A 27,378-nucleotide genomic window follows, 5' to 3' on the forward strand; every position below is an offset into this window, starting at 1 on the left:
CCTTCAAGGGGAGGTGAGGTGATGGCCACAACCTCCCCTCTGACACACAACGCATTTTCCAATGCCTAATGGCCAAACCTTACAAAGTTGTGATGATTTGCTACGAGGTAGGCGAAAATCCAAGTGGGGAAAAAAAATCCTAACAGGACCCCTGGATAACCAAGGCGACCAACCGAAGCCCATAGCAAGGTCCAGAAACAAAGGAAAAAACCTAAGGGTGGGTGATTCGAGGAAGCCAGGAACAAGAAGAGAGAGTCTGTGTGCCCACAGTCGTTCAAATACAGCTAAGCCATGCCCCCACACAGCCGTATAGGCTGGCTGGTGAGCGTGACACGGGCACAGGACTCAGTGACACAGGGGGCTGAGTTACGCCCCCTGCGAGTACAGTTTGGAGACTGTAGCTGGTACAGAATTTGGAGCTCAGAATGTTGATCGGGTCAGGACGGTCTGAAGAATTTAAAATGCTAGTTTTTTACCTCTGAAGCCTTATGCAGCTCAGAACTCCAATAGCTCAAGGACTGGCCCTCCCCACAAGAACCAACCCAGACCCTGCCACCACTATTTGGACCCTCCAAGGGAGGTTCAGAGCGTGGCAACACAAGATCCGACCTTTTCAGTGATGTCACCTCTCTACTTGTGGAATGCTTTCCCAAAGCACACATGCTTGACACCATCTTTATCTAATTGTAGGTGTCAGGCAAATGCTTCTCTCTTTACTCATTTGTCGCTTAATTTGAAGGGTGGCATTGTGACCTTGTAGTAAGGTGGGATCAGTAAGTCTGTTTTATATGTTCATCTGGGGTTATTTTTTTAGATATTTATTGAAAGTTCTTAACTGGTATTTCTGTAAGTTGCTGTGGGTTCCTCTATGAGAAAAGCAGCTAACAAACTTAAGAACGAAAGGGAAAAAGAGAGGATTGCATTCCACATGTAGTTAACTGGTCTAAAAGGTTATTATCTGAAAGTGTGAGAGAATTTGTTTTAATGAATACATAAATAATACACCAAATAGGCCAGGCAGTTTCCAGTATATCCACATGAGAGCCAGCATCTACAGCAAGACAAATTACTCAAAGCCAAGGGGACTGTTTTGTAGCTACTGAATACTTAATTGCTTCATAGCACTTGTTTTAAATATTCCACACTTAGCAAATACCGGTATATGAAATGTTATCTTTACAGTGAGTTAGATTGCTGGGCACTTACAGAACTCCAGACTCATGAAAATATACCGTGTAACTTTTGAAATGGATACACCCAGTGCTTTTTTTCTAAAACAAATGAGGCCAAGCTTAGATTCACAAAATGTTTAGGGGTATGCGTACCCCTGCGTCCCCCCAGAAAAAAGCACTGGATACAGCTGACAACTTCACCATTGTGGGGTGGGTTTTAGTAGGTAGGAGAGGATAGATTAACTGCAATTTAACCCTCCATTGAGTTGTAGTGTGAGTTGAACAGGTTCCATCCCTCGCAGCAAAACTACAGCACATAGGAATGTGTTGTGAAGCTTGTGTGTGTGTTGTGACTTAAGCTACCCTAGCTTTACAAAGCCAGTCTTTCCCAAATTCTCAAATGGGTGGTGATATGGTACAATTTCCTGTGTGGTATTTAAACCATTTCAAATTACTAATTCCAGAGAATTTAACAATTTCAAAATTCAAAATGGCTACTTTTTTAATGGCAAGAAACTCACCCTAATTGTTATTTAGCAGTCCACTTAAGTCAATATTTCTTAGAATTAGGTATGTTCCCAAACCTCATTTCATCATTCTGTCTGCTTTCCTTTTCCTAAAGAATATAATTGTGTGCTTTTTCCTGCTGATTTCAGTTTTAAGAAAGCAATAAAAATGTTAGTTTTGCTCTGTGACTAGCTCAGTTGATGCCTTTGGGGTTTCCTGACAGGCTGGAATGGAGCCATCATTTTGTTCATCGTACATGAATCATGAGTGTAATTTATATTTCCAACACAGCTATATTTTTACATATTGGAAAAGTTATTTCTTTTATAGCCAGTAAAGGCTACATAACCATCTCAATGGTTTATCCAGGTTTTCTTCCATTTCTGCAGAACTGTCTGATTTCTGAGAATAAATTATCAAACACAGCTCAAATAATTACTGTTCAATGCCTTCTCTGTCATATTAAATGTTATACAAGCCACCCTTCCAAAAGTAATATGCTGATTTTCTCTGAATCTGTGCAGCACATTAGTGCTTTTAGAGGGACATGTTTGCCTCTGCCAAAAGTTGTTATTTCCTTGTACCTAATTATAATTTTGGAGCTACAAGTAATTAGTTTTTGTATATGTTGTCATGTTTTATCTTATCCAGTTGATGTTACTGCAGGAATAACTTATATTATCTCCTTGTAAAAACATTTAGGTTGTTCTCTAGCCTAAGCATAATAACTGAATTAACTCACCCAGCCAACATGAGATTCATGCAATTCAGGGCCAAAGACTGCTACTCTCTTGCTCTGTCAAAATTGGAGAAGGTAAGAAAAATAAATATCTATATTGAGTTATAATTAAAATACATTATTTAATGCCTTTTAAAAAGAGCTAAGATAAATAATTTTCCAGTTGTTGTTTTTTTAAAAAAATGATATTGCACAGAACTGCAAACCTTACCATCATAGCCACCAAAGTAATTGTGAGAATATTAATATAAACCATTGTCAGTGGTGCACATGCATGATTTCATTTGTGGATCGAGGGCCCGACCCCGCTATGTGAAATAAATACACAAGGACACGTGATATAAGGTTAATGGGCAAGAAAAGGCCACAACTTTATTGATTACAGCAGTGAAAAGGTATTGGCTTAGGCACTGGATGACTATAGGTGGTGGGTTTATTCAACAGTAGGTGGAGCCTGTTGATGCTCATCCAACTATAGGCTCACCCCCTGATGTCACCGAGGGTCGTGCCATGGCCTCCCGCCAAGCAGGCATCGGACGGAATACACGACCACCAGATTCCTTTAACGGAATAACCCACGGTAGATAGCATAGGCGATGGCCACACCTAGCCCTTGACACAGCACAACACATGAATCCAATGCCTAACCTACCCACCCACAAAAGTTGTGACGATTGCTACGAGGTAGGCGAAAAAACCAAAAGGCCTAATGCCAAATGGAAAAATTCCTACCAAGCCCCCCAGCCAACCAGGGCGACCAACCTAAGGTCCATAGCAAGGCCAAAAACCTAGACCCTGAGCTAAATGGGAGTGGAGGGTGGGTGACTCGCTGAGGGACTCTGCAACTCTCTTGCTCTGTCAAAATTGAAGAAGGTAAGAAAAATATATATCTATATTGAGTTATAATTAAAATACATTATTTAATGCCTTTTAAAAAGAGCTAAGATAAATAATTTTCCAGTTGTTGTTTTTTTTAAAAAATGATATTGCACAGAACTGCAAACCTTACCATCATAACCACCAAAGTAATTGTGAGAATATTAATATAAACCATTGTCAGTGGTGCAAATGCATGATTTCATTTATCACACATTAACTTTTGCAAATGCTCACAAAACTTCCCAGTTTCTACTAGTGGAAAATTTTAACGTGAAATTCAGAAGGCAAATTATGGATGTGAAATGTTTTGTCTTGAAATTCAGATTTGAATATTTTAGGCTTATTGCCATTCTTGATTTTTTAAAAAGTGTTTGGCAGGCTTCAACTACCACATGAATTTTGTCAGTGGTCAAATGTTAATTACTATTACATACTGCCTGCCAAGTGTTGCCAGATTTAGAAAACAAAAAACATTACTTGCCAGCATCACATACTTTCCACTATTGTAACCTGTTCATGCAATATATTCAAAATGGAACTCAGCACCCTGGCAGGGTTTTGTGGGGAGTGGGGAGATTGTGTATGCTAAAATTCTCTGGTTTTTAATACTTCAGGTCCTGATTTTCCAAACTGGAAAGTAATCAACAAGTGTTTTAAGCAGCCTATTTAATTGCAAGAGCAAACAATAATGGGCAGTGGAACAATTTTAGCACAGCAGTTCTAAACTGATGTATCAAGTATTAAGTCAATTATTTGTGGAAATTATTGAAGCTAATATATGCATTTTTAATATATGTGCATTCTTTTGGATAAGAGGGGCAATGCTAATTTTGTTCTGAGTTCAAATGTAGCATTCTATCAGAAGACACTCTTCATAATTGCCTTCATTCTGTTTGCTCTCTGTTTAAAATGTCCTTATATACAATTTCATTCATTAGCTATCTCCTAAGAGCCCATTTTTATGGACTGCAAATATATGCAAGCCATCTATAAGCTATAAGAAAACTTAAACTTATGTTAAATTAGATGTGCATGCTTGAGTGTGTTTGCATTTGTGCACTGAATGGCTGAGAAGTGCCAGGGACTTGGCAATTAGTTTTGAAGCTTGATGAGCGAGAGCATGGCAAGAACTGCAACATTCTCGGGAGTGGTAAAATATATTTACCTTTTTCATGTAATATTTTCAGTAATATTTCCATGCGATATATTTCCCATGTAATGACTGCTCCCCACATCAAATGGCCTCTTGCGTGGTCATATGCAGCCCCCTGGATCCCAGTGCGGCTCCCGGTAGTACGGGCTGGCTTCGCCCTCCCCAGGCTGGATACCTGGAGGTCTCCGCTTACCTCAGCCAATCGCCCAATCCCACCTGTGGAGACATTGCCAGGGGATTGGCCACATAGGGGGAGGGACCACCCTGCCCACACAACAGAAGGTGAATCTTACCTGCGATATTTGTAGTAACCAGTCTTCCTTGTAAAACGTAGCATTAGAGAATATACTAAGAACAGCCAGTCTGTTTCGGTAGATTGCAATTCATCCAACACCAATAAAACTTTTTATTTCATGAAGTAACTTAGTTGAAAGCATCTTAAAAAGCAGAGACATCACCTTGCCGACAAAGGTCCGTATAGTTAAATCTATGCTTTTCCCAGTAGTGGTGTATAGAAGTGAGAGCTGGACCATAAAGAAGGCTGATCGCCGAAGAATTGATGTTTTTGAATTATGGTGCTGGAGGAGACTCTTGAGAGTCCCATGGACTGCAAGAAGATCAAACCTATCCATTCTTAAGGAAATCAGCCCTGAGTGCTCACTGGAAGGACAGATCCTGAAGCTGAGGCTCCAATACTTTGGCCACCTCATGAGAAGAGAAGACTCCCTGGAAAAGACCCTGATGCTGGGAAAGATGGAGGGCACAAGGAGAAGGGGACGACAGAGGACGAGATGGTTGGACAGTGTTCTCAAAGCTACCAGCATGAGTTTGACCAAACTGCAGGAGGCAGTGGAAGACAGGAGTGCCTGGCGTGCTCTGGTCCATGGGGTCATGAAGAGTCGGACACAACTAAACAACTAAACAACAACAACTCAGTTGAAAATGCATATTGAGATAATAATAATAATAATAATAATTAATAATAATAATTACATTACACTACACTATAGTTAGGGTAGCCACCTCTCCTGTATAGTACACGATTGTCCCGTATTTCAGTGTAAAATGCTGCATCCTGTATTGGTACAGGTCTGTCTTGTATTTGAGGTCTTCTCTCTTTCTCTTTCTCTCTCCCTGCCAAGTTAGGAATCCTCTCCAAATGTGTAAGGGAATGGTCTGAAGCGGCGGGGGGGGGGGTGCCTTCCCACGCAGAACAGCTTCTCTGAGAAAAGGAGCTGGAGGGGGAAGATTCATTCCCCTTCCCTGCAGCTGTCTCAGAAACTGAGACAGACTCAGACACAGAGCAGTTTAGGCAGGAGTTGCCTAGCTACGAGATAATGGCAAGTGGAATGGAAGGGAGGGAACAGATAGCAGAGATGTCATTGGAGAGGACCCTCCGTCCGCATGAACTAAACGGTTTGACGGTATTAGAGAACAAAGGATGCAGAGAGGAGGCAGAACTTCCCGTTGGTACCTTGGCTGTTGTGGAAGACGAAAGCAGGAGGATTTAGAGTAGCCAACTGCTCTCCTTGGGAAGAGATGTGAATTTTTCCTTGCATCCCGATGCCTGAATAAAAGAGCAATAAAATATAAACTGCTCGTTTATTCTTATCTGTGAAGTTACCAGAGCGGGAGGCAGACTCTCAACACATGACAGCATGTGTTTGAAAGGGTGTGTGAAATAATAATAATAATAATAATAATAATAATAATAATAATAATATTTATACCCCACCCATCTGGCTGGGTTTCCCCAGCCACTCTGGGCAGCTCCCAACAGAATATTAAAAACATGATAAAACACCAAATATTAACAACTTCCCTAAACAGGGTTGCCTTCAGATGACTTCTAAAAGTCAGATAGTTGTTTATACATGAAAGGCTCTGGGTAGCCAAGCACAGGTACATTTACAAATTCATGTGTATGTGCACATCTCTCTGTGTGTGACCAGTTCCAGAAGGACCTATTAGACTGCAATAGATGGTAATAGGTTGTTTTGAAGTCACTTCAGCACCAAATGAAAAAACAAAATCTCCCTGCAACCGCCCCACCCTGCCCTGCCCTATATCTTGCCAGAACAAAGGTGGCAACTCTAAACAGTAGTTCTTGAAAGTATGATGTTGAGCCTTGTTTGGCCTACATAGGGAGGAAATTCTAGAAGGATGGGGGCAGAACAGATAAAGTTCTGCTCCCCCACCTTGCGAAAACTTTGAATGCTATTTTGGAAGGAAAACCTGAAAAACTAGGAAAATCCTGGAAAAGTTGCTTAATTGACTTCCTGCCTAGTCTCTAATTCCACATGGTGACAAGTGGAGACATTAGGTGAAATAAATAAGCTTCTTTATCATGTGGGGAAAGTCGCTGCAGTTAGTTCTCCCTTCCATTCATTTCACCTTTACCAGTCACTACAGCACATTTTGTTGCAGGTGTAGCTGTAGTTCATTAAGCTTCAGAGAACTCCCTTAGGCAAAATGAAATGCAATTAAAATTTGAGAGGAAATTGTCTTATGTGGTCCATTGTACAGCTGATTGTTAATTCCTCTGCTATGCTCCCCCCTTTACAAAGGGACTCTAAAAATGAGGCAGTTGCCTGCAGCTAAAGCGTACAAACATACATGGAAAATTGACTTCGTGGCTTAATGGGTTTCTGAAGCAAGAAATCCCTGAGTCACAGGAGAACTCCATCTGCTGCTACAGCTGCAACTTCCCTTGTTTTTCCTCTTTGGAAATAGCTAAGCAATCACAGTTGGCATCTGAACAAGCAAGAGCCTTTTGCTCAGCAGAAAAATGTGAAGATGAAAAACACGGCAACCATATGCCGAAGTCAAACTCTATCCATTCTGGTTTCTCCATGAAAATTAAAACTGAAGAAAGCCTCCATACAGCATCCTAATAGCTAGGAAATGTTTTGCAATTAAGGAGTAGCGAAATTGGCTGTCTAAGCATGCGTTCATTGCTTTCACTGAAGACTGGGTGCAATATTTGCATAATGAAGCTTCTTAAATCCATTCTCTTTAGTGTAATTTAAATCAGGAGTGGGGAACCTTAGGGTTTTGAGGGACTCCAACTACCACCAGTCCCAGCTAACATGGCCAAAGGTCAGGGATGGAGGGAACTATAAGTCAAAAAAAAAAAATCTGGAGGGCCACAGGTTACCCATCCCTGATGTAAGTAATATAAGACCTAGTTCAGAATCACAGCACTTGGTTACTATACACTTGGTTACTATACACTAGCACTTGTATACTGTATGAAAACTGACTCCATTGAGATGTGAGGTTCTGTCTCTGTTGTAACGTCTGTGCTGTTTTGTGGAGTCATGTGAGTCATTCCTTGATTTTGCAGTCATCAAGTGAAGAGCACATATCTATGAATCAACTTTTAACTGCTTGCAGGATTGCAGCCACTGTCCTTATGCTTACATTGTTGTTGTTGTTGTTGTTTAGCCATTTAGTCGTGTCCGACTCTTCGTGACCCCATGGACCAGAGCACGCCAGGCACTCCTGTCTTCCACTGCCTCCCGCAGTTTGGTCAAACTCATGTAGCTTCGAGAACACTATCCAACCATCTCATCCTCTGTTGTCACCTTCTCCTTGTGCCCTCCATCTTTCCCAACATCAGGGTCTTTTCCAGGGAGTCTTCTCTTCTCATGAGGTGGCCAAAGTATTGGAGCCTCAGTTTCAGGATCTGTCCTTCCAGGGAGCACTCAGGGCTGATTTCCTTCCAGTGAGCACTCAGGGCTGATACCCTCCAACATTTCTCCGATGAAGATAAGGATGTCCTGTTCCGCAATAATAATAACAGCAGCAGCAGCAGCAACAACAACAACTATTTTATTATTTGTACCCCACCCATCTGACTGGGTTGCGCCAGCCACTCTGGGTGGCTTCCAACATATATAAAAATATAAAACATTTTTTTAAAAATCCCTATATAGGGCTGCCTTCAGATGTCTTCTAAAGGTTGCATAGTTACTTATCTCTTTGGTTCAGGGGTGGCATAACTCCATGCCTTCCAACATTTCTCTGATGAAAATTATGGGATCAAATCAGAAACTGGGACAGCTTCTGTAAATCCAGGACTGTCCCTGGAAAATAGGCACACTTGGAGGGTCTGTGCTTACATTTTAGAATTCTTTCTGTCATAGTTAAGAACCCTTTATCTGAATGTGAATATTTTCTGGTTTCATTTTGTAATGTCACTCTCTTCCAATATAAGATCACACACATATGTATCTTGATCCAGTCATTCTTGTGCAAAGCACTCACCCAGGGAGGGACCACAGAGGCTGGTTTTTTCCACTCCCCTTCAGCATACATCCATGGGCATCCTGTGCGCTAGGTGGTTACAGGAAATGGGAGACCCTGACCACCACTATTATTTCTTTGTGGTCAAATAACATGAACTCAATGGGACGTGGGTGGTGCTGTGGTCTAAACCACTGAGCCTTGGGCTTGCCGATCAATAGGTTGGCAGTTCGAATCCCCATGGTGGGGTGAGCGCCCGTTGCTCGGTTCCAGCTCCTACCAACCTAGCAGTTTGAAAGCATGCCAAAAAGTGCAGGTAGATTAAAAGATACCGCTCCAGCGGGAAGGTAAATGGCCTTTCTGTGTACTGCTCTGGTATCGGTGTTCCGTTGCGCCAGAAGCGGCTTAGTCATGCTGGCCACATGACCCAGAAAAACTGTCTGTGAAGCAGACAAACGCTAGCTCCCTCAGCCTGTAAAGCAAGACGAGCGCCGCAACCCCAGAGTCATTTGCGACTGGACTTAACTGTCAGGGGTCCCTTTACCTTTTAACATGAACTCTGAGCTTATAAGCCTTGACTGAGGTTAGTCTACCTTAGGAGGTAGACTAGACTGAGATTTCCCATCAATGCCTTGTGTGGTTCTGATGTACATATGCTGAAGGAAAAGAGTGGAAAGGTTTTGGTATGCCCTATACTCTCTGTAGATATCTTTTCACACATGGCAGCTAAATCTAAAATTTTTATAACATTAAATATACTTGTTGTGAAGCAAGTGGGTAATTAACTTAAAAAGTAGTTCAGCTGCGTGAATTAGCTCAATAACTGAGGAAGAAACATTGGGAGATGACATCTATTTCACATAACTAGTGAAACTGAACTGCCCAATCCACTTGGAGAACTTCCTGACATTTACTAGCTCTGTAACTTGGAGATCTATTGAAAACCATGCTAGGATTCTTCTCGGATCCCTTCTAAAATGGCTAAGTAACCATTGGAATATTTATTGGGATGCAAATTTCTGTGTACCAGAGCATAGGTCATCTAATGCATAAAGTGGTCTCCTGAGTTGTGAGAACATTACTGAGTCATCATAGTGATCCATAGTTAAAAGCAGAAGTTAAAAGCAAATGTGTTCCCTTTTTTACTCTTCAATATATGGCAACCTAGAACTGAATAAATCAACTGTTAAAAATAATAGTAAAAGTCAACTCTCTCCTTTCAAAAACAAACAGTAAGCTTCCTATAAGCTCCAACATTCATCTCCCCTTCCTTTCTCAATTCTTCATTTTTTACCATTAAAGCTTAATTCATTTCCCATCAATTAGAGAAGATGAGAAATAAGTTAAACATTGTTGCCAGTTTGCTAAAGTCCATTGTTAGCCTGAGGCATTTAATCCCCAGTCTGTTGATTCCACTGTTTGTGTAGTTGTTTTCTAAAAGGCTTTTATGCAAAATAATCATAACATAAAGATCAAAATGAATCACACCCAAATATTTTAAGCAGCCTTATGCAAATATTTCATATTTCAATATGCACATAATTTAAGTTTGTGTTTAAAACATGAGTGAGACACAAGAAGTGGAATACATTTACCTAATTCATCCTTTCCAAAACAATATGCAAACTGAAACTCACACTTTGGTGAATTTTGCAATGCAGTTCTCCTGCCAAGCAATGTGTACAAAAATGAACGCAGCTGAGGTAAAGTTTGAATATGCATGCATGTGTTAGTGAAAATAATGTTCCAAAATGCACTGCATATGGGAAAATATAAATATTACAGGAAATATGCTTTGTAACGATGTGTATATTAGGCAAACTTGCATACAAAATTGTTGGCTTTGTTTATTACGTGGTTACTTTAGACTTCCTTCAAACTGTCAAAAAGCCACCAACCTTTGTAACTTGAAATTCTACATAAATGTAATCAACAAATTTGTTGAAACAAGGAGAGACGCTTGCCTTTTTTAGTTAAGCTAGCCAAACATGGTTCCCAACTGCAAATGTTGGAACTCCTTTGGGCCTGTCTCAGAGGGGGGCAATAATGGGGGGAGAGCCTTGGTAGAGGGTAGCCCCACTAACAGTTACAGCTCACCATGTGAATTCCTTGGATTGTTCCACCCATTGGTCATCAGTTTGGCACTGGCTGGGAGAGAAGAAGACATTCTGGACTGCACAGAAAATATCTCAGTGAAAAGCCAACCTGTAGTGCAGGGTCTCCCAAAGTTGGGTCTCCAGCTGTTTTTGGACTTAATCCCATAATCCCTGCCTCCTGGTCCTGCTAGCTATGAATTATGGGAGTTGTGGTCCAGAACGTCTGGAGACCCAACTTTGGGGAACCCTGTTATAGCAGAACATAAAATTTCCATTCTAGGTCAGACTAATCTCCCAAGCTCATTTGTAGGATCCACAGGGAAGTTCACAAGCAGACTTTGAGGGTAACATCCATTTTCTACTGAAACTCCTTATCTGGTAACCAGTGGCACAGAGTCTTCAAAGCTGCAGCTGGAGCTGAACAGATCTCAGAAGTCCTACAGCTAGGCTCTCTTCTGTAAGAGAACACACACAAACTTGGATCTCCTGCAGTCTTTCCACTTTCAGAGGCTTCTGCTGTGAAATATGTAGGAGGACAGAACGATCTGGTTCCAAATAATTAAAGCTGCTGTGGTGGCTTTCATAGTGCCAAGGAGTAAATTGTATCTCTATCTCTGTGCAACTTGGATGATCAATTAAAAATGCATGAGAGCGATTACTGCCGCAATTCAAAAAGTATCTGTTTGCCACAAATCTCGGTGGACAAGGCCAGAGTTAACATCCAGAGCCATGTTTCATTATTCATAAAGCAGATGTAAACTTGAATGCTAGTCAATTGACATGTTAGTGCTGTGATAACATTTGCATTTCCGTAATTATGGGCAACCTGGTTTTTTTAAAAAACAACTGTGGGAGTTTTTGGATGGGTTTTTTGTTCATTCCTTCTAACAGGGAAATATTAACATTTACTTTCCCACAATGGAGGATTAGAGGATGTTGATCTTGGATGAGGAAGAGCTGAATTTACAACAGCTCTCAGCCAGTGCCTCAGGGAGTGATCTTAGATAAGATGGCTTTATCTCAGCCTCCTCTCATGCAAATCTAACTCACAGGGTGGTTGGGACAAATTATGAGATAAGAGCAGCACACCAAGATGGGAAACAATGGGCATTTGTACCGACTGACAACAAAGACTCATAAGAAATGTCATTGGCACACAGCCCTACAGGGGGAAGGAATTGCCACATATATGATTAAGCTGCTATGGTCTTTAATCTTCATTAGCTTGGCAGAGATTTGTTGAGAGAGATAAGAGCTCCAGCTGCTGTGTTGTGTGGATGCCATTTTCTCTCAGCTTTGTAGTGGAGTAGGAGGCTCAGTTCGGGACACGGGTGGCACTGTGGTGTAAACCATTGAGCCTTGGGCTTGCTGATTGGAAGGTCGGCGGTTCGAATCCCCACGACGGAGTGAGCGCCTGTTGCTCTGTCCCAGCTCCTGTCAACCTAGCAGTTCAAAAGCACATCAAAGTGCAAGTAGATAAATGGGTACCACTCTGGCGGGAAGGTAAATGGCATTTCCGTGCACTGCTCTGGTTTTGCTAGAAGCGGCTTAGTCATGCTGGCCACATGATCTGGAAAAGCTGTTTGCGGACAAACGTCAGCTCCCTCGGCCAGTAAAGCTAGATAAACGCCGCAACCCTAGAGTCATTCGCGACTGGACTTAACTGTCAGGGGTCCTTTACCTTTACCTTTCAGGAGGCTCAGTTGCTTTCTTGGACAGCGGGAGCAATGGTGTTCTGTGATGGCTCAATACTGCAAGTTTTGTCAGCTTGAGGTGTTAGAGCACTGGTCCAACCTTGTATATGATTCTTACGTTGGGTAACCCACTGTCACCTAGTTGGCTCCATGGAAGATCCAAGGCTTCCAAACCCAGTTCTCTCCAACCTAAGTCCAACATGTTAACCAGTGCACCAACCTTTGCCAGCTCCCTATTTTCCAACTGTTGGCCGATCCTGACAAACTGAACACTCCCAGGGTGCCCAGCTATGGCAGCTGTTGCAATGAACTCCTCCAGTCCAAAACTAACTGCAATACTGCTGTTCTCTTTATATGATGAAAAGTATTTGGTGGTCTTTTAGCTTGGAGTCCCATAACACCTTATTTATTTAAACACATTTATTGTGGCATAAGCTTTTGTGGATATCTGTCATCAGCTGCACAACATGTTATGCCTAGTTGCCAGGTGTATATGGATGGGTGCATTGTGGGGGTGGAGAAAAACAGACAAACACCATGAAGTGCAAAAGAAAAGAAAAAGACACAGGACAACTCAGCGGAAGTTTAAATGTATGCACAAAGTATAGTGACTATTCAAACCAGTATGTTTCAATATGAATTGAATCATATGTCCAGTATTATGACATAGTTTTGTGCTGCCCTTTCAATTTAACATTTCTTTGTAGGAGAATTGAACTTTTAGGTAATACAACAGGAGGTATTTATTGGCCAATCTGTATAATGGGAAGAGATTAGAGTCTCGAATAAATGCTCTTGCCAGTTGAGGAGCTAAAGTGATGGGAACACTCAAAAGAAAAAAGTTGTCCCCAAACCATTGAGACTTAAGCTTTTCATCTTGAAAGTTTAGTGAGTGTGTATAGTAGTATAATAGTGATGACAGAACCTGTACATGTGTGTGTGTGTGTGTGTGTGTGTGTGTGTGTAGGCACTCCTGTGTATGCAGATGCAAGGACAATCTCTCAAAAAATGGAGGGTCAGAAGGAAATAAAATCCATTTGAGAGCTGGCACTGCATTGCTCCAAGTAGTGTTTTAATGAATGAATCCGTAGCAGCATTAGAGGTCTACTTTGGCAGAATGCTTCCTGTGGGAAGCCCCAGTGTGCCATTCACTTAATGTTTGGAAGTGTTTACCGATTCTTTTCTCCCCCTCTCTCTCATCTTTTCCTCCCACCCACCCCTCTTCCCCATTTGAACAGAAAGAACGAGAGAAGGGCTCCAATCTGGCATTCATGTTTCGGTTGCCCTTTGCTGCTGGTAGAGTTTTTAGTATCAGCATGTTGGACACCCTGCTGTATCAGGTATCGTGAAGGACAGAATTTATTCCTTTTCTGAATTCATACTAGCACCCCAACCCCATACTAACATCATAACTCAGCGGTCTACCCCAACATCTGTGACATTGTGCCAGAATGCTAATGCCATTTCAAAATGTCACGCTGTTCACCCTGAGAAAGCAAAGAGACAACAATAACAAGCAGTTTATTGCATGCTGCAAAACATAGACGGAAAGCTGATTCTTCTGGGATGGGATTGGTGCTGAGCTGAGAACAGCTAGCTAGCTACCCATCTCAAAAGTTATTACGCCACTACAGACCCAGCTGCATTCATACAGCCCATCACATACTAATAATTGTATGTTGTGTAGTAGATCATCATACACAATACTTTGTAGAGTTTATGCTGAGTGCTAGCCATTATCTAAAAATCCTTGATATCTTGGGGAGGGGGTATTGGAGATGTGATGGAACCTAGGATTGCATACTTTGCTATTGTCCCCATTCTTTGAGGGAGCATGGCAAACAGTTCAAAGGTTGCTATGGACAAAGAAAAATGTGTTTCTGCAAACACATTAGTTGTATAAAGCTCTCAGAAAATAAGTGCATCATTAGTTGAAAATAAGCTGGTCTTCCCTCCACAAAGTAAATATCCACTGCAAAAAAAAAAAGCAATATATGTGTTTATCTATTCTGTTTAGGAATGTTGATTACAATGGTACCTCTGGTTAAGAACTTACTTTGTTCTGGAGGTCCGTTCTTAAACTGAAACTGTTCTTAACCTGAGGTACCACTTTAGCTAATGGGGCCTCCCGCCGCTGCTGCCATGCCGCCACCGCACAATTTCTGTTCTCATCCTGAAGCAAAGTTCTTAACCCGAGGTACTATTTCTGGGTTAGCAGAGTCTGTAACCTTAAGTGTTTGTAACCCGAAGCGTTTGTAACCTGAGGTACCACTGTACTCTGATATATACTAAATAAGTTTTCTTTTTAAAACTTGCAGTCTTTTGTTAAAGATTACATGATATCTATCACAAGACTTCTGCTGGGCTTAGATACTACACCAGGATCTGGTTTCCTTTGTTCTGTAAGTATTTTTATTTAATCCCATATAATTAAGTATGTTGATAGTTTGGTTGTTTCTTCATTTGTTTTTCATATTGCATTTTCTCCCTGAGTAGCTATCTGATTGCTTTTGGTACTGAAAACAATATTAACAAAAATAGGTGCAAGGCATTCATTCTTGCTTAATGGCAAAGCTGCAAATTGCACTTCCTCTCCTTTTCCCTGTGTGCTCTTCCAAATCTGTTCTCTGAAGCAGATATTGATTTTAGGGGTTGGGGACAACCCCCTACATTGCACAGGTAGAAGTCCTTTCTGCTAATGGGCTGACTTCATCGGATACAATCTCCAGTGCTTTATGAGGCGAAGGGGATTTATAGATACTGACCCCATACATGAAAAATTGATCCAGCAATTATTTTTATTAATATTCTCCAGATGGTGCAAAGTTATATACAGTTCTGAATTGATTTATCTACAGAGTCTAAAGAGATAGTGTAGCCTAATATGTATGGTGACCAACTGGGATAAGTCGTTTGTATGCTGCAACAATTGTGTTAATATATCATTTGAGTAAATCAAACGTCTCCAAACAGTCAGACTCTTTTTGTTGCTGCTGTTGTATAGATGAAAATCACAGAAGACGATTTGTGGATCAGAACATACGCCAGGCTCTACCAGAAGCTTTGTTCTTCTACGGGGGATATTCCTATTGGAATCTATAGAACCGAATCGCAGAAACTTGCAACGTCTGAGGTATGGATGGGTTACAGACAAGTTCTGATCAGGAATGTTTCAGAAACGTTACTCAAGTAATTTGCAATGAACTGTGACAGAGTGGTTTCACTTAACTATGTTTTGCTCACCTTTCTTTCTTCTCTGATTCACACTTTATGCTAGTTTCATTTGCACCCTATGCAGTGCTGTTTTGAATCTATAAACGTAAAATGTGAGAGGGAGTCACACATCTACAAACATTTTGAAACATGCAAAACTTCAGTTTGCTGTTGCTCCTGACGCTTCTCCACTATGTGCTTAGAGAATTTAGTACTAAAGCTGGCCCAGTATCCCACACATGTCTTGTAGTAGTTAAGTTCCTAGCGAACATTTGGGGAGAACAGCAGATTAGAGGTGAGAAACTAGCTATTTTTCATTTTATTATTGCCACTGCATTGCGTCATCATCCAAAGACACACCACACATTTGTTATGCCATTGGTTGTGCTTCTTCAACTTCTCCATCGCAAGTTTAAAACTCTTTCACATGTGTCACTGCAACCTGAATCAAAGAACTGTCAAAATGCAAGGGGTACAAAGTTCATTGTAATAAAACCTAGAGACAGATCTACATTACAAGAATCATGAGAATTGCTTCTGGCAAGATCTCTGAAAGACCAGTACATATGTTTATGTTTGCCTGCAAAAGTGTGTGCCAAGGAAGGATGCAAATTCTGACATAGAGAAAGTTACTATAAAACCAGCCCTGATACTTGGAAACAATTTGCTTGATTGCAGATCTTCAGCTTTGTTTCATTCTAGGGATACGTGAAATTCTCCTGGCCAATTTAGTGAAATTCCTCAGATACCGTACCTTTGCCCAAGCTACAACCTTCTGTTTTGCCTCAAATTTAGTTACAGGGAAAATTCAACGACAGCTTTATAGCTTTTAACAAATTCAGCAATCAACACTTATGAGAATTTATTATTTTATAACTGTGTAACCCTGAGGAGTGTGTTAGTAATTTCTGTTGAAATCATAGGCTATGATTTTTGTTGGAATCATAGACCTCTTGTAGCTGGAAGAAATCTCAGTATCATTGCTTCAATTTTGTGTGCTGAATAATAATTTTGGCCTGGTCCAAACAGAAGGTAAGGTAGTGGAACTATGTAAGAAGAATTAGATCTTATTTGCCTGGAGCACTATCTTATTAGTTGGTAACTTATATTAGCTGTGAATGTTTAAATCACATTGACTGGAAAATACTATGGCATTAAAATATGACAGTGCAATATGTGAAAACATAGATTAGGCTCACATTATCCTTATGTATCAGAAACACTTATTTGTAGATGTGGGTGGTGCTGTGGGTTAAACCACAGAGCCTAGGACTTGCCGATCAGAAGGTCGGCAGTTTGAATCCCTGCGATGGGGTGAGCTCCCGTTGCTCGGTCCCTGCTCCTGCCAACCTAGCAGTTCGAAAGCATGTCAAAGTGCAAGTAGATAAATAGGTACTGCTCCGGCAGGAAGGTAAACGGTGTTTCCATGCGCTGCTCTGGTTCACCAGAAGCAGCTTAGTCATGCTGGCCACGTGACCCGGACGCTGTACACCGGCTCCCTCAGCCAATAAAGCGAGATGAGCGCCGCAACCCCAGAGTTGGCCACGACTGGACCTAATGGTCAGGGGTCCCTTTACCTTTACCATGGAACTTAATTGAGGAATCTGTTTTCTCAAAACCTTGTGAAAATGTTAAGTAATTCTACACTTCTAAAGCATGAGAAACAGCTTGTAAAGCATAGGTCTATTCACTTAAGTCCATTTTTGTTTAACAAATTAAGTAGTCCTGCGGTGCACCTCTGTTTTTGTTATAATTTACAGTAAAATAAATTTGCACAAATTTTCTGGTATGCAATTGGCATGAATGTATTTCCAACAGCATAACATGCAACTCTGCCATTTATTACATTCTTAGTTATATTCACATTCAGTTATGATGGCCATTAGGCCCATCGTTACTTAGAATCCACAATTTTTCATAATGCGAATTTGTGGAACAGAAAATGAAAGTTGAGGATATGTAGGGTTTTTTTAGTTTGTTTTTATTTTAAAGAGTGGGAACTTTCTGTGCCTTGAGAAGTCACTAATCAAGTTATAAAACAGGAACACTGCATAAACATTATCTAACACAAAATAATAGGGATTAACTATTTTGTTGCTTGGGCTAGGGGTGGTGTGAGACTTGTTCTGGAAAAATTTGCCACAAAAAAAGCTGGTCCCATTTTGAGCTAGCTGCACCTCTTTCAATCTGGGCCTGACTCAAAATGAAATGCAATTTTCTGTCATGGCTTCCCTGATGTCATTACATTTCTGGGACTTGGTCCAAAGTCGCTTGGCTTAAAATGGAACCATGTGTACATTTTACAGCAAAGGAGACCCCTTGCAGGACATCTGGTGTCGATCTGAGCCCATCCTCAGACAGATGGAGGGAGCCGGTAGGAAAGCAAGGAGTGGCCCATCACTTGGGCTTATCAGGTGTTAATACTGAACTTTTGACAGAAATGTTTGAAAAGCTCAATTGATTTTGGGAGTGAGCAAGGGAGGCTTTGTACATCCCTGACTTGTGCTGGCCAAATGTGTACTGGTGACACCAAACTAGTTTGTTTGCTGCTTTTCTTTAACAGGATAGTCAGATAACAAGGGAAAATGACAAAGAGAAAGTTAGATGGGAAAATAGCACCTGGAGAGAGATACTGTAAAAATAATAATAATCAAATGTGGTTTCTATTTTGCAGGTTAGGATTAAAGGTGAGTCTCAGCTCTGTAATGGTTGAAGACTAACCATTAATTGACCAATTTCTAATAAATATTTTATTCACTCAATATAACTAAAGTCTTTGTTTGAGATCCACAAATCTGGCTTTAGGACTTCATATAATGATGTCCACTGACTTTTTTTGCGGGGAGGGTTTGTACATTATATATGTACTTGAGTTACATGGAGTGAATAGAATGTTTTTATATATCTATAACTTACCTTACCAAATAGGATGGTCAAGGGCAACTTGGGAAACAATTCCTTATGTGAGTCCCACATTCATTTGTTCAAACGACTGCAAATTGAAATTGCAAGAATATTTTACACCACACACACAGCTAGCCATGCATTTATTTGTACAATCCCAATATTGTGATCACTACAAATTGTCTGTCTGTATTCATTGTTTGGACACTTGTTTGAATGGTGTTCTGTTTTCTTTCCCCTTCGCCTGACCCCCCTCACTTTGTATCAGTCTCGAGAAATGGCTTCACAAGTAAGTATTTGTCAAATGTTTCCATATGCCCAGTCTTGGCCTAGGCCAGGAACAGCTTACCCTGGGGGGGGCCTAATCTCCCCATCCAAGACCCCACCAATTTTGTCAGCAGTGACAGAAATATATTAGACACAGTACTGTTGTGTGTGAAGCCCAGTGCCCTATTGTGGCATCTCCTTCCAAGTTATCAGATAAATTATCTGATGAGAGGAGAGGGTTCAATAACACCTCCTCTTCACCTGGTATATATAGGTCAGCTGAGAAGGTGGAGGCCCTGTTTATGTATGTGTGCAAGCATGTGTCATGTGTGTGAGAGTGTGTCTGTGATGCGAGAGTGTGGAACAGCCACTCCCTTTCTGGTGGCTCCCAGAGAGTTGGCCATGGGTGCATGCCAGCCTTGAGCTAAAGAAATAAAATAGTGAGCTGTTAGATGAAAATCAGAAACCACAGTGGATCAATAGTACTTTTTGTATAGGTAAATTAAATAATTTCTAGCCAAAGATAATACAAATTGTTTGAGGGTTCAACTTAAAGTGCTGTTTTTGACCTTTAAAGCCTGTGAACCGCCCTGAGACCTGCAGTTATAGAGCAGTATATAAATTTTATTTATTATTTTTAAGAATTGCTTGGAACCACAAAAACTAAAGGATCACATTCCCCATATGAAACTTTTCAGATCTGGATAATGTCATCTGAGTCCCGTTTCTGTGAGCTACCTCAGATGTAGGTTCAGAGGGTGATAATGAGAGAACAGACCTTTTCTGTAGTAGCCTCTATTCCTTGTTTATGGAATGCTCTCCCCAGAGTGGCCTGCCAGGCACCAACTTTGTAATTATTTCAGCACCGGGCAAAGATGTTTTGTTTTTCTGGGCATTTGGACAGTCCCTATGCCACCATGTTAAATTGCTGTATTCTTTTGTATTCTTTACTTGCGGGGAAATCGCTTTGGGACTTTTTAGTGAAAAGTGATATACAAATTTAATAAACCGATTTAAGGGGATGTGTTAATACTGCAATCTAGTAATTGCATATAGTCCTGATTGTGTATAATACAGACCACAGGGCATTCCAAAATGAGACATTCTATCTAGTGGTTTTTATAGAATTATGAATGTTGTGTGCATTCGTTTCATTTATAATATAAGCCAGTCCTCAGAATTATATCACACTCTGAATGTGACCAGGGAACTCTGTCCCATATATCATCACCTATGGGAAAACGAAAAGCATAGGAATTCATTGAAACCTTATTGCTCTTGTATTATATAGGTTCTCCTATTATGAACACAGGCCCTATCAGTGATAACAAAATGCCAATGCCTGTCTTTATATTAATATATCATTGTGCATGTGGAAATTGTGCCAAACTGGCCTATATTCTTCTCCTATTGTAGCTTCCACTCTGTTTTGCCCAGTGCTTACTCATTCTGACCCTCACATGGAATAGTAGATACATGAGCCTAAGGAGCCTGTGCTCACCAGCTTCTTTGATCTCCAGATGCATCAAAGGCTTAGAGCCAGGGCAGTTGGGCTGTGCCATTTGGTTGCGGACCTTCAGGGGCCCAACGTAAAACTGAATCTGGTTCTGCAACAGGTTCAGGCATCTGAATAGTCTCCCTCTGATGAACAAACTTCTAGCTTGTTCCATTGTTTCCATTGCCATTTCTCAGACTCTGGTTGCTGTGAACCTATTTGCACTTCTATGCTGAATGCAGATGTGTTGTTGGAACAGGCAAAAGTAAAAGTGAGGCGCAAACCCAATCGAATGAATATGCCAAAGTATTTGGCCTGATAGCCTTGGTGAGATTTAGCTATCACCTTCATGTTCTGCCCTTTATTTTTCTTCTGCATACTCTTTCACCAACACCATGCATTTTGTGCAATACGGCCTTAAGTGATTCCATCCCAACCAAGTTCTTCCTATAATTGTCTAATGTTTGGTCCAACGAGTTTCCCCAAAGAAATTCATAGCTTTGCTTTTGCATGATTCATATCATGGGTTTCCTGTGCCAAGCATTGACTGTATTGAATAGTGGAACTGGAGGCAGGGAAATGAAAGGGACGGAAGAGGCATTGTCCTGAGTCAATTTTTAAAAAAATGATAAATGGGAAAAGCATTTTCAAAAGGATTTAATTTCTTGAATGTTTTGGTGTTGTTTTTAGTCTCAAATTTCCATCAGTGTGGAAGAATGGGAGGACACGAAGGATAACAAAGAACCGTTTAACTGCCGTAGCAACCATCGTAACTCAACATCGAGTGATCAGTCAGACCATCCTTTGCTGCGACGGAAAAGTATGCAGTGGGCTCGGCGGCTGAGCCGAAAAGTGCCAAAGCACTCGGGGAAAACTGCAGAGAAAATCAGTCAACAGAGAATGAATCTTTACAGAAGGTCAGAAAGGCAGGAACTTGCTGAACTGGTGAAAAACAGAATGAAACATTTGGGACTTTCAACAGCAGGATATGGTAGGACATTCCTCTCTAAAGATAGATGCAACTTTCATTTTATGTATCAATGCATTGGATGAAAGAAAGTGGTCGCATTCCCTTGCCAACGGCTCGTCAGCGAACTTTAGAAATTGTGGGATAGAGAGCAGACCCTCTGATAGATAAATAGCTCTAGAAAGCAGGGAATAGGTACAAATGGATAGTTCTTTCAGTGGAGAGAAATAAGGTCCCTTAAAACTGTGTATTGGGGCAGGTGCTACTTCATTTCTTCATCATTTTTCTGGAATTAGTGATAAGCAAAGAAATGGCCAAGTTTTTTGAATACACCAAATTATTCCAGTGAAAATCCAAGCAAAATATGTTTCTTGTTAAAAAAATGAAGATCTGGCGAATATTTCGAATTTGGTAGCCACTTTCAAATCATTGCTAGGTTTCTGTACAGGGTCATCATTTTTCTTTTTAAAAACAAACATACAAACAATTTTTTTTTTTTTACTAAAATGCTTATAAAAGGATCAATGATAATTGGTTAAATATAGCTTTTTCAGTTCATGTAATTATAAGAGCTGGAAGGGACCACAAAAGTAATCTAGTCCAGAGGTTCCAAATTGGTGGTTTGCAGACCCCCCCCATATGGTCTGGGGCACTATTAATATAACAAAATCTACCACAGAGATAGAAAAAATTCAAAAGTAGGGGGTCCATGGCCTGACTTTTGAAAAACAGGAGGTCTACAGTACTTAGCTAATTGGGAACCACTGGTCTAGTTGAATCCCCTGGAATGCCGAAATATTTTGCCCAATGTAGGGCTCAAACCCTGAGATTAAGAGTCTCGTGTTCTACTGACTTTCAGAAGCTATTATGCTTTCATAAATAGTATAATAGAGTAATATTCAACCATTTCAGACCAGGACTTACCTTTTGTTCCTCCGTGAAACACAACGTGGGACATACTTTCATTGATGATCAAATATTTTATACAGTAGTACCTCAGGTTAGGGATGCGGGGTGGTGCTATGGGTTAAACCACAGAGCCTAGGACTTGCTGATCAGAAGGTCAGTGGTTCGAATACCCACAACGGGATGAGCTCCCGTTGCTCGATCCCTGCTCCTGCCAACCTAGCAGTTCGAAAACACATCAAAGTGCAAGTAGATAAATAGGTACCGCTCCAGCGGGAAGGTAAATGGCGTTTCCGTGCGTTGCTCTGGTTCGCCAGAAGCGGCTTAGTCATGCTGGCCACATGACCCAGAAGCTGTATGCCGGCTCCCTCTGCCAATAAACCGAGATGAGTGCCGCAACCCCAGAGTCGGCCACGACTGGACCTAATGGTCAGGGGTCCCTTTACCTTTACCTTAGGTTAAGAACTTAATTCGTTCTAGAGGTCCGTTCTTAACCAGAAACTGTTCTTAACCTGAGGTACCACTTTAGCTAATGGGGCCTCCCACTGCTGCTGCGCCGCCGCCGTACCGTTGCCGCTGCACCACCAGAGCATGATTTCTGTTCTCATCCTGATGCAAAGTTCTTAACCCGAGGTATTATTTTTGGGTTAGCGGAGTCTGTAACCTGAAGCGTCTGTAACCCGAGGTACCACTGTATTTCTCTTTCACTTTCTGCTTCCCCTACCACCTCATTTATTCCTTATCTTTTCTATAAAATAAAGTGGCGGTTTTGGTATGTCTGCTTTGACCCATCATAGGTCTAAGTATGACCTTCATGTCTGAGTCATTTGAAGTACAAAACATGCATCCTTTATTATTCTCTCTCCCTCCCTCCCTCTCTTTCTCCTATAGATGAAATGAATGATCATCAAAACACTCTTTCTTATATTCTGATTAATCCTTCTCCAGACACACGACTTGAACTGAACGATGTTGTGTAAGTTGAGGACATAAAACATAAGAATTCACCGAGCTTCTAATTTGCACTTTCATGCAGCAGAGAACATTTATTTCTAAAGCTTAGCTGGGAATTCTCATTTTTTTAACATTCTCAGCTTGAAATTGGAGGATTAAGCAGAGTGAAATATTTCGGCATCCACACACTTATCACAACTGCTTCCAGTTTGCATAATCCTGATATTTCAAGCAATAGCACCCAGCGCTGCATGTCATTTATCTTGTCTATTTACTCGTGGAATTGTCATGAAGCCAAATTGGAGTGAAGGGAGGAAACAATGCTTGCTAAACAAGCCATCTTGGTTTGTTGAAATAAATTGTGGAAGGTATGCATGATACATTGATATCAGTTGTGCTGTTACTAGCTATGATAGGGAATCATTGTGAATTCAGTTGGGAGTTTTCTTGTTAAATCTAATGACAATTGTATGTCTATATTTTTGCAGATATTTGATCCGCCCAGATCCATTGTCATATGTTCCAAACACTTCATCCAGCCGGAAAAACAGCTTCTGCAACGCCGTTGCACAGGACACCAGGGAAGAAACACAGCTTTGACGCTTCACACAGATCATTGATGAAAAGACGTTTTTATACAAATAGCTGTTTTGAAATTTAGTGAAAATAAGAAGATGGATTTATTATATCCAAGCCTTTAGGCATAATGGTCAGCTAACACACACCGGGCAACTACTTTACTGTAACCACAGGAACGATTAGGAAAAGCTGGGCCTGGTTTCAAAAAAACTAATCTGTCTTGGAGATAAAAATAACAAAGAGAGACCAAAATCAAACAAGTGTGCCCAGAGTGTTGCTCAGTGAAAGGAGGATTTTAATGGGGAATCTAAATGGATTATTTTTTCAAAGAGATATTAGAAATTAATATATTCTTTTCTTATCCTGGTTTTCGTCAGCCGCTGTGGGGAAGTGGCTCAGTTCTTAACCATGCTGTGTACAGCATTCGTTATTATTTCTCTGTCCCACAACCATAAACTTCTGGTTGTTGCAGTTAAATTAAAAATCAAAGGAAGTTTCAGGCAAGTCCTAACATCTTAAAACTGGAATTCAAAGTGAATGTTCTGAAAATTCGCTGCTTGGTGACAATAACCCAGTATGCATTTCCGCTGTCTTTAGGTTCGTCGCATTTCATATCTCTCCTATAGCCTTTTTCAACCAATTTAAATTCCTGGCTAATTGAAAACATTGTTTGTTTAGATTTGTGGCCCTCAGCATTTAAAGACTCAGGGCAAATGTAGCATCACAAATAAAAATGCAGCAATCAATCTCTGTACTAGAGACTCACAGTCTAAAGGAGAGTGGTGTGGCAAATAGCTCCGCGTTGTTCCCTGAGTTTGGAACCCAGCAACCTGGTAACCACAGTCCTGCTTGCTGTCAGTGTACAGAGACATAGAAGTTCAGAAGATTTTATCAGACTCAGGCGGAAAACTAAGCTATTTTGTACACTGGATTTGGGGGAAGGGTTTTTTGTGAAGCGTCTGTCACGAAGAGGGAAGTGCAGAATGCTTGGGGGTACCTGCTACTATAGCACTGCTGAAGTTAAATTAATGACTTGCTCAGTTCCTTGGTCACCAATTAAGGACAGGATCTTGTGCATTGTTTGAAAAAGCAAGATGTATGGAAGGTACGATAGCCTATGAAATGTTCAGACAACAGGTAGCTGAAGGTCCACAGGCTTGTAAGCTTTCTACGAAAACGTTTCTGCCAGACAGCTTAGCACCATGCTGCTACTGTATGGAGAAGGATTTGTCCACAAGAGTGTCATTCTGTAAGAAAACGAGAGAACAGTTTTTTCACTGGAGAAGGAGCTTTGAAAGCCAGAAGAGACCTACAGATTTTTGGGGTGGGTGGGTTTTTAGTTTTGCCTGCCCCTAGTCTAAGCTAGTAGTTAGACTATAATTTTGCTGGAGTCGTGCTCTGCAGCGTAGTTAATGTAATAATTCATTCAGCCCTAATCCTATCTAAGGCAGGCCAAAAACCAGTTGGTTAACTTTGATGTTGTTCTTGATTGAGATTTATCCACACCTATGGCCTGATTCATTCATTATTGCTACTGTAGGGGAGCTGCTTCTGTGTCACGCCAGTTAATGTCTTTTGGTTTGGACAGCTTCAGATGCACATGTTGAAGGAACATGAGAATTGTGAGGTTGTGTCAGTTTCTTATATTTTTTTCAGTCTTAAATTTAGTTCTCCACGTTTGTGATTATTTATTATTTTAAAAGAGCCACCATGAAAATTCATCAGCGTTTTGATGCAAATTTCTCCTAATATACACAGGTTTGTATGCAACTTTGCCTGCTATATACATTTTTGCAAAGCAATTTCCCCAGATAAACTGCATTTTGTATGTTATTTTCACTAATATATGCATTTTTAGGCATACTCTAGTATATGCATTTTTGTACACATTACTTGGATGGAGAAACTGCGTAGCAAAATTCGGGGAGGTATAAATTCAAAGGATGACTGTGTGTCGGCTTGTATACTGTTTCAGAAAATGCAAATTAGGCAGGTTCGTCCTTAAATGCAAGCTGAAACAAATTTCTTCCCCATCCCTAAGTATAAGTAGGGATGTTTATATATTTTTTACTAAAATAACAGGAGTACATACATATTACTACACAAAGAACTGTTGGGACATGACAAATGGAGTAGGTTAGGGACAACGTCGCCTGTTGTTTGAAGTCCTTATTAGTGTTACATGTATAGGTTATGTTTTCTATATTGTTTGAAAGAGCTGTTATAAGTTTGTGTGTACAAATCAAATGACGCCAAAACTGCTCAACAAAACTATCTGTGCATGTGACGGTAGCCTACTGCATACGACAGCATTTTAAATGGTTGTAATATTTGTTGTAGGGAACCAGCTATTGTCCCAGCCATATGCACTAACAGTTTCTTTATTTCTCTTTCTTCCATGTGTCAACTTTGTGAATTAATAAAAGCCATTTTCTTATGCAGTGTCACAGTGGTAGCAACTTTTCTCACAACTTCCCCCTGTGTAGCTATGCTATCTGAAGCTCTAGTGCCCATTTCCATGTGTATAGATACAGCATGTTGCAGGGCGGAGGTCTGTGTCATGTTTTTCCAATTGTTCCATCTGTGCAAAAACTCCAGCTTGCCAGATGGAACAATACCCTCTCCATCTTCTCCTGACACCCTGAGCAAATTTCATAGGGTATGGGAAAAGAAGAAGGGGGTGGTGGAAGACCTGTTGTACAAGTGGAAGTTCTTGTACAGGGCTTTCACCTTCCACTGATTGAGCTAGTTAACCTAATGCTGCTCAGAATATTTCCCCTCCTACTTGCTTCTTGGGTGTGTGATTTGTACAGGCTGACAACAACTCATTGAAAAATCAGAGGCCCTCATGTGGCAATTAGATATTGTTATTGCTGTTTTAAAAAGATCCAATTCATGTGAATGAAACCTTTTTCCTAATTACCATGTGGGGAGGGGATGGCAAATGAGGAAGAAAAGGTTAACCTTCTGCACCTTACATGTTGTGAGCCTTGAAAAATCACCTCCACTTGTCTGGTAATTAAGCTTGCGGGGGTGACGCTCCTATTGGTTCAGATGGGGAAACAATGACAGTCAAAGAGGGAATTGGGAAGAGAAGAGACGATGGGTAGAATATGTGTAAGTGTAAGACAGACAATGTGAAATGAAGGGGTTCATGCTTGTTTTTGCATGTGGATGGGGGGATGGGGAATAATAGTGCCATGCCTTTTTTTGTAAGGGGGCAGCGGCTGGTTGTCATTGTGACTCTGAAGCCAACATGGACTCATAGGAATTCTGTATGCTTTGTCTCCTGGTCAAAGTGTTAGAAATTTGATGATCCCAACATTTTCCAGGGAAATTTTGCAACTTCACTTATCCATCCAGTTTCTAACACTTCAGCCAGGAGACAAAGGATATAGAACCAGTTCCCATATGCCCATGTCAAAATGCTGGTGAATACTATTCTCTGACCCATTTAAAATCTCAATAATTTATGGTCTGGAGAATAATATCAGAACATTTTGACATTTACTGATAAAAGTCCAAACAATTCCATTTCCAAACTATATCCATCAACAACAATTACAATGGTATGGGCAATGTTAAAAAAGGAAGGAAGGAAGGAA

The 27,378-nt window shown here is 40.8% G+C and overlaps 1 protein-coding gene across 8 annotated transcripts in view; it reads left to right on the top strand.

The window, feature by feature from the left end:
* KCNT2 (potassium sodium-activated channel subfamily T member 2) overlaps positions 1–26,210 on the top strand; it is a 214,778-nt gene extending 188,568 nt beyond the window's left edge. For 5 of the 8 annotated variants that reach the window (XM_083506735.1, XM_083506737.1, XM_083506741.1 and 2 more), the window contains 8 exons: positions 2,382–2,493; positions 13,727–13,828; positions 14,807–14,890; positions 15,493–15,621; positions 18,874–18,894; positions 21,058–21,358; positions 23,132–23,216; positions 23,683–26,210. In XM_083506735.1, the coding sequence (XP_083362861.1) occupies positions 2,382–2,493; positions 13,727–13,828; positions 14,807–14,890; positions 15,493–15,621; positions 18,874–18,894; positions 21,058–21,358; positions 23,132–23,216; positions 23,683–23,794 (946 nt within the window). In that variant the 3' untranslated portion in view covers positions 23,795–26,210. The remainder of the gene's footprint in view (positions 1–2,381; positions 2,494–13,726; positions 13,829–14,806; positions 14,891–15,492; positions 15,622–18,873; positions 18,895–21,057; positions 21,359–23,131; positions 23,217–23,682) is intronic. The other 3 variants (XM_083506736.1, XM_083506739.1, XM_083506742.1) reach the window with 1 other exon arrangement.
* Positions 26,211–27,378: the final 1,168 nt, after the last annotated feature.

This window comes from Podarcis liolepis (genome assembly GCF_965112155.1).
Source record: "Podarcis liolepis genome assembly, chromosome: 6".
NCBI lineage: Eukaryota > Metazoa > Chordata > Lepidosauria > Squamata > Lacertidae > Podarcis > Podarcis liolepis.